Consider the following 13,267-nt stretch of genomic DNA (forward strand, 5'->3'; position numbering starts at 1 on the left):
TCTTTTTGACTCGTCCAGTGCAATCCTTAACTCAACTCTTCTCTCTCATTGATTCCTACTCTGCTTTATCTGGCTACAAAGTGAACTGGAGTAAAACTGAATTTTTACCTTTAAATAACCTCTCTCGCACCCTGGATTTTTCCTCTTTTCCCATACAAAAAGCGAAATCCGGCTTACAATATTTAGGCATCCGTTTTTACTCTGATCCTCAGCAAACTTTACTTCTGTGTGAACAATCCACCTTGCAAAATATTAGGGAGACCACTCTTCGTTGGTCTCCATTACACCTATCCTGGTGGGGTAGATTAGACACTATCAAAATGACCCTTGCCCCGAAAATCACCTTTAAACTAGCGATGCTCCCTATCTTTTTCTCCCCTGATTTTTATAAACACCTGGATCGGGCTTTGCTCAAGTTTCTTTGGAACGATAGAGTTCCCAGGATAGCGCTTCGTAAATTAAAAGCCCCAAAGGCCGAGGGTGGAGTTAATTTTCCTGATTTTCGCAAATATCATATGGCTTTTATCTTGCATCAAAGCTCCCATCTCTTTAATTCCGGGGATCCGGATCCAGACTCCCCTCGTTGGTTGGCCATTGAGCGTTATCTCATTAGTCCCACTCCTGCCCTGGCGTTCCCTGGTATGCATTTTTCTTCATATCATACACAAAATAGGATCTTACGGTCTTTACATCAGGCCTTACATGAATTTGACCATTTATGCCCTAAGGACAAACCCACCTGGTTAAACTCTAACTCCCTCCCCATTTGGAATACATTCAAAATTCGGATAGCTGGACGCCCCGTAAATTGGCCCCTCTGGTATGGGAAAGGTATTTGGTTCCTTTCCTCCATTATTTCCCATGGTCGCCTGCTTCCCTTTTCTTCTTTGCAGTCTTCCTTTCACCTTCCCTCCAGTCAATCTTATGCTTGGTTACAACTTCGAGACGCCCTTAAGGACTTGAACCTCTCCATGCTCCACTTAGACCAACCACCCTACTTGCTCTCCTTTTTTGTGAAAATTGACACTCATCGCCATCTTGCTTCTAAGCTATACAAATTGATGTGTACTCTTTCCTTTCCCAGCCCGGCCCTTGCTCTCCAACGCCTGTGGTCTGATGAGCTCGGTGTTCACCCTTCCCCTGCAGCCTGGACTCATGTCTGGTCTCGTTCAGTACGTGTCTCCTTATCCACTAGTTTATCTCAAACTTCCTTCTTTATTTTGCACAGAGCACTCTGGACTCCTTGGAAACTTCACAGAGCGGCCCTCTTGTCTTCTCACTGTTGTTGGTCATGTCATGGTGCTAAGGCGTCCTTGGAGCATATGCTTTTTACCTGTCCATTTGTTTCCACTTTTTGGACGCAAGTTTGGACTAGGATATCATCCATTCTTTCTATATCAATGTCACTAACCTATGATTTGATAATCCTCAAAGGGGCACACCCGGCGGTCACTCTTCCGCTTCCCCACAGGAAGCTCCTTGACTTCCTCCTCCTTGTAGGACTACACACCATTACCTCTAACTGGAAACGCAGTGACTTCCTGTCGGAAGCATTGTGGTGGAACACGGTCTGTTTATATAGTAAATATGAAAGGGCTATGGCTATAAAATATAACAGATTGCCCACCTGGGATCGTATGTGGAAACCCCTTGACAATTACAACTCTTAACTCCCTCTGGTACTATCTTACCTGCCAGCTAGTATATGATGTCACTGTTGGACTACATGGATGTCGCCCACCTTGCCCTCTTCCTTGCTACTCTTTCCTCCTTTTTCCTTTTGATGTTGTTATTGGCTCTCGGTGTCCTGCTTTATTTGCTGGTGCTCTTTACATTGCGAATTATTAAAGTTATACTTCTGTTATGTTTCTCTACGTTCTGGTAGACATGTTGTTTTTTGAATGCTACTTGTCTTTATGTACTTGGTTGTTTGTAATCAGTGTCTACACTCTGTTAATAAAAATAAAAATATTACAACTCAAAAAAAAAAAATCCCATTTGTGTGGACTGGTCTGCCTGAATGCAAAGGAAGATGAAATTATTACTTACCTGATAATTTCTTTTCCTCTAGGACAAGCAGGCCAAGCCAGTTGCCTATCCTGGGCTACCTGTACTGTATTGTTTTTGTCCTTCTCAGAGCCTTTCTCTGAGGCAGAAATAGAAGGCTGATGTGGGTCTCTGGGTTGCTGAGGGACCTGGTGTGGGCCGCCTTTGCTTGTTATGGTTATTGAATTCCCTTTTCTGAGTCCAGTGCTTTTCCTCAACGGAAGTAAAGTGATTAAAAAAAAAAGAAGGAAATGGTTGGGAGAAGTGTATAGCATTGAAGTTAAAAATTCAAGTGTTCAGTTGCCCACAGTTGGCTTTTCCAGGAATACTGGCAGGCTGATGTTAGAGCTGTGCTAAATGAGTGACATCATTGAGTCAATTGATCTCTCATTTGCTGGTTGGTGTGCACAATCCACTTGTCTGTACTGGCCTGCCTGACTTAGAGGAAAGGAAATGATAAGGTAAGTAATTTCACCATCCTTGATATAAGCAAGGATAGAGCTACCATTTTTCAGTTGTTTGTATGGTTAGTGTAGAATATGAATATTAATGTTTGCATTTACATTTTTAAGGTTATGGAGGATATGAGGACTATAATGGATATAATGATGGCTATGGATTTGGCTCAGATAACAGATTTGGAAGAGGTATGTCTTAAAAGTTTCAGGCTAGTACTTAAGTTGTTTCAAGACATTGCATTAAAACTATTGTATGTTTTAGGAGTGTCGGATCATAGATATGGGGATGGAACATCTACTTTCCAAAGTACAACAGGTCACTGTGTACATATGAGAGGATTACCATACAGAGCTACAGAGAATGATATTTACAATGTAAGTCCTCTGAACATTCACTTTATGCTTTTTTTTTTAAAGCTAGTACTTTAATTTTTAAGCTAATAAGATTGTTTAACAAAGGAGGAGAAGTATGGGGTAGATAGCTTTGTAATATGAGATGAGCCCTTAAATTATGAAGACTGAGTTTGTAATTGAAACTGCAGTAACATGCAACAGACACATCTTCAACTGTCTGTAGGAAAGTGTTGGAGGGGGGCATGTTAAAGATGAACTGGCTGATTTTATTACCCTGCATATCTTTACAAAACTTTAAACTAATTTCAGCTGGTGCATCTTTAATATTTTCCTAGCGTGTAGCAGATGGACTCAGGACCAATGAGTATAGTGTACTCCTGCTTAGCAGTTGTAGACGGATCAGATTTCAATCTGACGTCAGGGGTATATGTACTAAGGGCTGACATCAGATTGAAATCTGATCCGTCTCCAACTGCTAGCAGGAGTACACTATACCCATTGGTCCTGAGTCCATCTGTCTACACTAAGGAAATCGAAATTATCAGGTAAGTAATTTCTCCATTCCAAGAAACTGGGTGGGTGTTACCTTTCTTTTGAATGCTGGTTGTACTTTTGTCAATCACTCTGATTTGCTTAACTGTAGAGAGGATGCTTACATCTGTTTAAAAATAGAATTCTGCTAGTGTCAGTTGACCACCTACTTTCTGAAGTTTGTATCTCCTATTCTATTCTGTCATCAAAAAGGAATTGTGGACTGCTGGTCCTGAGATTTGTAATGTTGCTTAGTAGTCTGTAAATTTTTGTAAAATGTTAGTTGGGAATAACTCTTCTAGCCAGACAGCATCAGTCAGTTCAGCTATTAAAATTGAGTGGTTTTTGTATGTTTATCGCATTAGTGAAGGCTTATAGCTGGTTAGGTGATATGTAAATGAATTGAAAATGAAATGAAACCTTCAGTTGCATATTTTTGTTGGCCAATTATAGAGAATTGCAAGGATGTACTGAATCCTCTTGAATGTACTGAACCTTTTCTGTTACTCAGTGTTTGGATTGTAGTGGTTGAATTTGAGTTCCCTATACCCCCAGATCAGTCCATATGAATGAGTTTTTCTCCTCTGCCAACCAATGAAGAAAAGCTCCACAGAACCTGAGGTACTTAAGCCAGTGAGCCACCTGCAGTTCAGTATTCTCGGTCTTCAGCAGATGGTAGAGATGCAAAATCTGCAGTCTGGAAAGTTCAGTTACTCCTGGGGGTGTTAGGATCTAGGGCTTATCCCCCTGGTGTGGAATAGGGGAGAGCAAGGTGGTGGGTGGTTCTTGATTTGCAATGCCCTAGGCTGCAGGGAACCAGCTTCTAGTGATGGAGGAAGGAGAATTCAGCACCCGGCTGAGTCATGGAGTGGTTAGCAAGTGCAGTAGCTGCGTAGATGTGCTGATCTGTGTCACTTGGTGCAGGACCTTAGAGAAAGCAGTTTCATGGCAGCGATCAGCACGTGCAGCACGAGTGATGACAATGGAGGCAGGGGAACAGGGTCCTCATCAGAAAAATCAGATAAAGGGTCCCTAGAGTCCCCCAGACTCACTGTAGAAAGTGATGGGGCTGGCAGGAGATCAGCTTCCCAGCCAACTTTTCCTGACTGTGGAAAAAGCTTTTAAGATGGCCGCCATTCCCGAGCTTATATTCCTGCCATCACTCTGCTGCAAAACGGGATGTTTACCCACACCACGGGCCCTCCCCGATGTCCCTGCCGCTGCTTCTGGGGTGGGGAGGGACCGGACCATTGGTATCACACCGGGCGCCTCACCAACAGGGAGCACTAAGGGCTTCCAAGCCCGACTCCTGCAGTACCTGCTACCGGGGAGATGGCCTCACCAGGACCTGCCAACCCTCTGGGAGGAAGGAAAAGAGCTTCATGTCCTGCTGGCAGAAAGTAATAAAAATTACTGGAAAACCCAAACTGGTTCAGAACCACAGATTTTGTACCACCTCCATCTGCTGGAGACAGAGAAATACTGAAGAGATGCAGGTAGCACACCGGCTTAAGAGAGGGTGCTCTCACTTTTTCTCTGTCTCCATCTGGAAGGGAGGCAAAACCCAGCAGCCTGGATTGATCCGTGGTACTACAGGAGCGAAAATTAGCATCTAAGAACCAATTTTACTTTATAGTGTGGTGCAGCTAGTACCGGAGTGAAACCTAAAGGGTCCCTCCCCCAGTCGAGAATTCCTGAGGTGATCTCAGATATCCCTCAGAGGTATGCCTTGGTCCCGGCGTGGACTTAGCCCCCTGAGTGGCTTAAAGGCAGCGGGTGCATATCCGAGCATGGCGGTGAAGGTAAACCCCCCCCCCCCCGCAGCTGGAGACCGTCCGATGTGCAAGTGGTAAGCGAGACCAGGTAAGAAGGAAACTTTGCAATCAGGTCTCCAGAACTCGGATCGCCATACCGACTCTGCTTCCTGCAAGTTGAAAGGGGGCACCGATTGGGTTGAGCAGCCTTGGTTAGGCTAGGCCCTGATCCGGTGCAATGGTCCACACACTTGGAGACCCTCATGGGGGAGTGCCATCTTCTACGTGGGGGTCGTCTGCGCCATCTCCATTCCCTTTGGCAGTACGCGCAGGACATTCCGACGGCCAGTGCGCATCCCATAGTCGTGCACATACCTGCGCACAACCCCAAGTTTGCTGTGCGCACAAATATTCACAGGGCGCATAACTACAGCCGCGCATAAATCCTCGCACCGAGTAAAACTTGTGCGCCTAGACACAAATCCAATGGCACCGGCGTCTAAGAAAGCCAGATGGCACTTTTTGCACAGCTAGCCACATAAGAGCCACGCAGCCTGAACTAGAGGCCTGCCTGTGTCAGCCTTGTAAAGAAGCCCAGAGGAGTCCAAAGTCTGGCTCGTCTCGGTATAAGGAGGGTCTGGAGCTACTATCCAATAGCTTCCCGGACCTATGCAACTCCGAATGGCCTTCTACATAGGACGGCTTTTCAGGGGCTCCTACTCAGACTCTCCCTGGGATTAACATGGACCCTGGTCAGAATATTTTCCAATGACTGCAAGCCTTTGTACAGGCTCAATCAGCCCCGGCTGCAACACAGGTTCAACCCCAGCCGGAAGCACAAAACCCTCCCGGCCTTACTCGAATGCCTCGTCTAAGAGTCTCCTGGGCAGGGACCCGGATACCTCAGAAGGGCTGCATTAGCTTGAGGACGGCTCTCTGGAAGAAGGAGAAATACCTCCAGACCTGGAACCATACTGAACCATGCTTTGTTTCTCTCACAAGGATGAATTACCAGCCCTTGTTTCCCAGACTCTGACTCCTCTGGGTTTTCCAGGCACGGAACCAATGTGGATCCAAAGAAGTCCATTCCGGTGTTCCTTTGTAAAGCCTCATGCTACTTCCCAATGATGGTAACCATCCAGGAACTAGTTGACCTGGAGTGTGAACCCCCGGAGGCTAGCTTTAAGGGAGGTCGGGCCTTGGAAGCCCTATGCCCTCTGGAACCTGAAGTAAAGGAACGCCTGCGCTTTCCAAAGTGGATGCCGTTGTCTACGCTGTCTCAAAGCGAACAACCATTCCCGTAGAGGGAGGGCCAGCATTAGAGGACACTCAGGACAGAAGTCCATCCTTAAGTAGGCCTTTGACGCAACAGCAGTGACACTGCATATTGCTTCCGGCCGCACACTGGTGACACGTTCCTGCTTACTCCTTTCGAGAGAGGCAAATAACTCCGGAACTTATGCTGTCGTGACGATGGAATCTGAGCAGCCTTCCTGACGGACGCAAGCTCAGACCCAGGGCGTACCTCAGCCTGAGGAGTACCCTCTGTATTGGCAGCCAGAAGACCGTTATGGCTGCAAATTTGGCTTGCTGATGCGACTCCTAAAGCGAAGCTCATGAGAATGCCCTTTTTAAAAGGATCTCCTTTCCGGAAATGAAATGGTAAAGTTAGCCAGCAAGTGGGGCGAACCACCATTTCTCGGCTACCAGAAGACAGGAGTTAAAGATCCCAGGGGCAGAGGTCTCAACGCTTTAGACCCTACAGGAACACAGTTCCAAGCACCCCGTCCTTCCGATACTTCCGCATGGAACCTCTGCGCTCCGTTGGCAGTACATCCGGGAGAGTTCCTAACCTCCTGAACCTCTCCGAAGCCTATCTTCACATCCCAGTCCATCAGGATCACCAGCACTGGGCCACCATTACCAGTTCCAGGCGCTTCCCTTTGTCTTGGCAGCTGCCCTCAGGACCTTCACCAAAATTATGGTGGGTGTAGCGGCAGCACTGAGAAAGGAAGGAATCCTAGTACATCCTTACCTGGATGACTGACTGATCTGGACAAACTCTCCGGAAGAGAGCCGACAAGTGACCAGCAGAGTCAAAAGCCTACTGCAGGATCTTGGGTGGGTCGTTAAAACGAGCAGAAGCAGTCTACAACCTTTTCAGTCACTATGGTACCGGGGAACCCGGTCCGACGCCTTACAGAACAATATTCTTCCCCCCCCCCCCACGAGGAGAAGGAAATTTGAGGGCACAATTGCATCAAGTCCTCGGCCTCATGGCATCAACCCTGGAGGCCGTTCTGTGCCCAAGGGCCCATACGCGACCGCTTTAGTGCTCCCTACTATCACGATGGAACCCACTGTCCCAGAACTACTCAATTCACCTCCAACTAGCAGTAGAGGTTTGGACCCAGCTCCAATGGTGGCTACAGAAAGACCACCTAAGCAGAGCAGTAAGCCTATCCCCACCGAACTAGATATTGCTCACTACGGATGCGAGGGTGGGGAGCCCACTATCAGGAACTGACAACCCAGGGATAGTGGAACATAAACCGCATTGAAGCACGAGCAGTCAGACTAGCATGCCTGCGATTCAGCCACATACTCTGTGAATTATCAATCAGGATAATGTCAGAAAATGCCACAACAGTTGCTTGTCAACAGCCAGGGAAGAACTAAGAGCCAGGTGTCTCTGAAAATAGAACCCCTCATGGCATGGACAGAAATAATCCTTCAAGGGATCTCAGCCTTCCACATCATGGGAAAAGGCAACATCTCAGCAGACTACCGCAGCAGAGAGACCTTGGACCTGGGGGAATGGACACTGTTGGCCACAACCTTCCAACTTATAGTATATTGCTGGGGTCTTCCAGCCATGGATCTCCTGGCCACCCGTCACAGTACCCAGGTTTTCGGCTGCAGACAAGAACTAGGAATCGACTTTTTCGTCCAGACCTGGCCAGAGGAAGATCTTTTGCATACCTTCCCTCCATGACCATTACTACTGGGCAGGGTCATCCGCAAGATAGAACTTAGCCCCCTGTGATGCTCTACTAGTCGCCCTGGACTGGCCAACACGACCATGGTATGCAGACGTGCGAAGACTACTTGCGAGGAATCATCTGTGCCTACCTCCACACAGGGACCTTCTCCGGCAGGGCCCGATCCTCCACAAACATCCGTCTCTATTCTCTCTTACGGTCTGGCTTTGAAAGGACTAGCCCGAAGAAGCTTGGTTACTCAAAGGCAGTAATTGACACCTTGCTATGAGCACGCACGTTCTCCCCATCCCTGTCTTACATATGGATCTGGAGAGTATTAGAGACCAGGTGTGAGGACCGCGGGATTCTCCTGCGGACGGCTAAAGTTCCCATGATCCTGGAGTTCCTGCAGAATGGTATGAAGAAGGGGTTATAATCCAACTCACTCTTCATCCAGGTTGCCGAGCTGGCCTGCTTCAGAGCCGAAGCGGACGGTATCAAGCCATCAACCCATCCAGATGTCTCCCGCTCCCTGAAAGGGATTTAACTCCGACCACCTCTAAAGTGGCCGGTGCCTCTATGGAATCTCAATCTAGTATTAGACTTCCTAGCGGGGCTTCCTTCAGATCAACACGCGGTCTGTCACGAAGACTGCATTCTTGGTGGCAATATGTTCAGCTCGTTGCATCTCCGAACTACAGGCACTATCCTGTCGGGAACCATTCCTTAGCTTCACGCCTGGAACCATACAACTGCGCAATGTCTCCTCCTCCTTACCGAAAGTGGTTTTTCCCAGTTTCACTTGAAACAAACCATCTAGTTCCACCTCCAGATGACATAAGGACTTAGAAGATTCACGCCTTCGTCACCAGCTAAACGTCTGCAAACTCCTAGTCCAATACCTGGAAAGATCGGAACCTGTGCGCAAAACGGACCACTTTGTTCGTTCACAGCGGGAAGAAACAAGGGGAAACGGCCTCACCGGCGACCATAGTCCGCTGGATCAAAGAAGTAATCAAGGTGGCCTACACAGAGGCAGGAAAGCCCTTACTCCTACAAGTTAAGGCTCATTCTATTAGGGCCCAGGCAGAATTCTGGGCAGAAACCAAGCTGCTGTCGACTGCCAAGATCTGTTGAGCGGTGATGCGGTCCTCCATATGCACCTTTTCCACGTTCCGCCTGGAAGTGCAGGTCCGGGAGGACACAGCTTTGCAAGGGCAGTACTAAGTGGGCCACGGGCAGTCTCCCACCCTGGCAGGGTGGGAGACTGCCATTGTACATCCCATTGGTTCTGAGTCCATCTGGCTACACGCTAGGAAATGGAGAAATTACCTGATAATTTTGTTTTCCTTAGTGTAGACAGATGGACTCAGCATACCGCCCATGGCTGCTCCAGAAAACGAGAACCTCTGCCAACAAACCTCAAGGTTAAGCAAATACGGGCAAGCCACGGCTTACCCCTAGTTCAAGACACCCATAGTTGGTCTGGTGTCAGCGTTAATTGGTTGAATACACTGGCGGTCTCCAGTTTGAAAATCAGCTGAACCAGTTCAAGTTTAATGAAGTTATTTAAACAAACATATATCCACAATGGCTTTTCAAGGAGAATACTGAAGAGCTAAGCTTGCTGCACGGGTATATGTAGTGACGTCAGCTTTGAAATCTGATTCTGTCTCCCATCTGCTATCAGGAGAGTACAATACCCATTGGTCCTGAGTCCATCTGTCTACACTAAGGAAAACAAAATTATCAGGTAAGTAATTTCTCCATTCGACACCCAATTAGGCAAGGTGTTTCTTACCCTGGAAAGGGTGCTCAAGTTGCAGTCACAAATGGTTTGGCTGAAGAATCTGTCGGTCCCCAAGGTCTTGTATTATCTTCAGGTAGAAACATAGAAATGACAGCAGAAGACGACCAAATGGCCCATCCAGTCCAGCAAGTTTTCACACTTATTTTTCTCATACTTATCTGTTACTCTGACCGCTGAGGTCAGGGCCCTTATTGGTAACTTTTTGGTTCTAATTTCCTTCCACCCCCACCTTTGTTGTAGAGAGCAGTGCTGGAGCTGCATCAAAATGAAGTATCAAACCTAATTGGTTAGGGGTAGTAACCGCCGTAATAAGCAAGCTACTCCCACGCTTATTTGTGAATGCAAATCCTTTTTCCCACATTTCCTCTTGCCGTTGAAGCATAGTGCAATGTTGGAGTCGCATTAACCGTGTGTTTATTGAATAAGGTTATTAATCATCAGGTAGTAGCAGTCATTCCCGCAAGCCACCCCATGCCTCTACTCTTCATCCACAGTGTTTATCCCATGCCCCTTTGAAATCCTTCACAGTTTTGGTCCTAGGTACTAGGGTCCATGGCTTCTGTGCTGGATTTGGTGCCATGGGCGTTTGCACACATGCGTCCACTTCAGAAGGCACTCCTGTCCTGTTGGAATCCGATGTCTGAGGAGTTTTAGCTGCCGTTACTGCTCCAGGAGGAATCCAGGTCGTCTCTCATGGTGGCTGTTGTGGTCAGATTTTAGAGGATCTGGACTGGGTGGTTGTAACCACAGATGCCAGCCTGAGCGGTTGGGGAGTATGTTAAGGATCTACAGTCCAAGGGCAGTGGTCTCTGATGAAAGCGTCCTGGTCAATCAACCGACTGGAAACAAGGGTGGTCTGGAGGGCGCTGTTCTTTCTTCCTCAGATTTAGGGACAGGCAACAGACAATGCAACGACTGTGGCCTATATCAATCAACAGGGCGGAATGAAGTCACTTGGTGACTCAGGAGGTTCAGGAACTCTTTGCCTGGGTGGAACTTCATCCATCAGCACTTGCAGCATCTCAAGTGGCAGGGGTGGACAATGTGCAGGTGGATTATCTCAGCAGACACCTGGACCTGGGAGAATGGGAGCGGAGCTGTCGAAGGCCTTTGCGCACTTTCCGCACAGGTGGGGGAACCCCAGTTAGATCTCATGGCAATGAGGAAGAATGCCAAAGTGACAGTTTTACAGCCGCCGAAGGGAGTTCGGCTTCGCAGGGATCGATGCCCTAGTTCAGCTGTGGCCAGAAAGCATCCTGCTATGTCTTTCCTCCATGGCTGCTCGTAGGTTGGATGTTATGTCGCATCAAGTGGCACTGGGGACAAGTGATCCTGGTAGTACCAGAGTGGCCGCGTGATTTCCAGAGCTAGTTCAGCTAGCGGTAGATGGGCCCTTTCAGTTAATTCACCTGAGGGGGAGTGCTACGTCAGGGACCCATCTTGTTGGAGCACGCAGGTTGCTTCTGTCTAGCGGCTTGGCTTTTGATAGGCAGTGTTTCCTCTTGAAAGGATATTCTGAGCCGGTGATTACTACTCTTCTTCAGGCTAGAAGATCCTCCACTACTTTGGCATATATCAGTCTGGAGAGTTTGTCCTGGTGTGGGATCCATGACTCTGATCCTTTGCAAGCGAACGTTACCGAGGGCTTGTCAAAGGGTTTGGCCTATAATTCTCTGAGTCCAGGTGACAACATTGGGTTGTTTCAGAGGGGGAAGAAGTGTGTCTTGAAAAGAGCAAAGCATTTGCATCCTCCAGTCCATAGACTTTGTCCTGGAATCTTAACTTGTTCCTGTGTGTACTATATGGTCCTCCCTTTGAACCTTTGCAAAGGGCTACTTGGAAAGGTCTTACCCTGAAGGCAGTGTTCCTTGTGGTGATTTGCTCGTGAGAAGGATTTCTTAGCTCTAAGCTTTATTGTGCAGAAATCCTTTTTTGCGAATTTCTGATGAGGGGGGTCTTGCGGGCGGTTCCTCTTTTGTCCAAGGTACTGTCGTCTCTTCATCTTAGCCAAATGGTGGAGCTGCCGGTGTTTTCTCACCTGATGCCTGATTCTCCCCATGCCAAGGGGGATGTGTCTGGTTCTCCTCAGATATCTCAAGGTGACCTAATGGATTTCGGTGCTCTGACCATCTTTTTGTGGTGGTCAGTGGACCAAAGAAGGGTTGCAAAGCGGCTAAGAGTACAATTGCTTGTTGGTTGAAAGAGGTGATAGTTTTGGTTTATATTAGTAAAGGTCGGCCAATCCCTGAGGGATTGCATGCGCATTTTGCTAGGACACAGGCGGCATCCTGGATGGAGTGTCGGTGATGCCACAGGAGATTTGTCGGGCGGCAACTTGGTTCTCTTTGCAAACTTACCAGTCAGCGTTTGGATATCAGTGTTCCAGAGAAGGGCTCCTTTGGTGAGAGTGTACTGCATGTAGGTCTTTCGGGATCCTACCCAGGTTAGAGGGGCTTGGGTACATCCAACTGGTCTCATTCCTGGAATACCACAGATCAGTCCAGAATCCCGGCCCATTATAATGCTTTTCGAAAGACCGCTCCTGGTGATGCAGACTTAAGTTGTGTGCTGCAGAATATTGTGTATAATTCTCACTTGTTTGAGACTCAAAATTATTTTTCTTGCCCTTTATTCTGAGGTCAGTTTGGTTGGCAGTTTGCAACGTATGCCCCAGCTTTTTTAGAGGAAGAGATCCTGGAGGTTGGGGTTAGACATCTTGGCTTGGGTACAGGTCAATACTGAGGGACTGCAGGTGGCACACTCTGATATATGTAGCAGTGCCTCAAAGTTTTGTTCTCTGCCTCCATATGCTGGTAGGGATGCATTAACCCACTTGTCTGGACTGATCTATGGTTATCAGCAGATGGCGGTCATGCATCTCATGCTGTGAACTGAGGCCTAGATAGACCGAATCAGTTAAGGGGCTGGCTCCTGAGGTGAAAGTTTTCACTCCTTCCAACATTTGATCAGGATCCTTGGTCACTGTTCCCCTTTCTTCTCTGTTAGGTAGAAGTGAAGGATGGTAGCAGGAATGTCATCAAGATATGCCCTAGCATGTTCACAGAGCCATCTAGCAGTCGGTTTATCAAGCGCTGGAACATGCCAGGGTCGTTTTTCATTCCATAATTCATAAAGGCTAAATGGTGTAGTAAATGCAGATCACTCCTGAGCAACAGCAGTTAGGGGAATCTTTCAATACCCATGGTTAAGATTTATAGTTAGATACTGGACCCCAACTAAGTGGTCTAGCAATTCGTCCATCCAGGGCATTGGAAATGTATCAGATGCAGTACATTCATTGTTTCCTGTAGTTTACACAAGTGGTTTGTACCA

At 47.6% G+C, this 13,267-nt stretch overlaps 1 protein-coding gene across 2 annotated transcripts in view; it reads left to right on the plus strand.

Moving 5' to 3' along the window:
• The window catches only part of HNRNPH1 (heterogeneous nuclear ribonucleoprotein H1), a 129,129-nt gene that overhangs the window by 56,896 nt on the left and 58,966 nt on the right, over positions 1 to 13,267 (plus strand). For both annotated transcript variants that reach the window (XM_029583596.1, XM_029583597.1), the window contains exons 7-8: positions 2,619 to 2,693; positions 2,767 to 2,879. In XM_029583596.1, the coding sequence (XP_029439456.1) occupies positions 2,619 to 2,693; positions 2,767 to 2,879 (188 nt within the window). The remainder of the gene's footprint in view (positions 1 to 2,618; positions 2,694 to 2,766; positions 2,880 to 13,267) is intronic.

Source organism: Rhinatrema bivittatum, chromosome 18 (genome assembly GCF_901001135.1).
Source record: "Rhinatrema bivittatum chromosome 18, aRhiBiv1.1, whole genome shotgun sequence".
Classification (NCBI taxonomy): Eukaryota; Metazoa; Chordata; class Amphibia; order Gymnophiona; family Rhinatrematidae; genus Rhinatrema; species Rhinatrema bivittatum.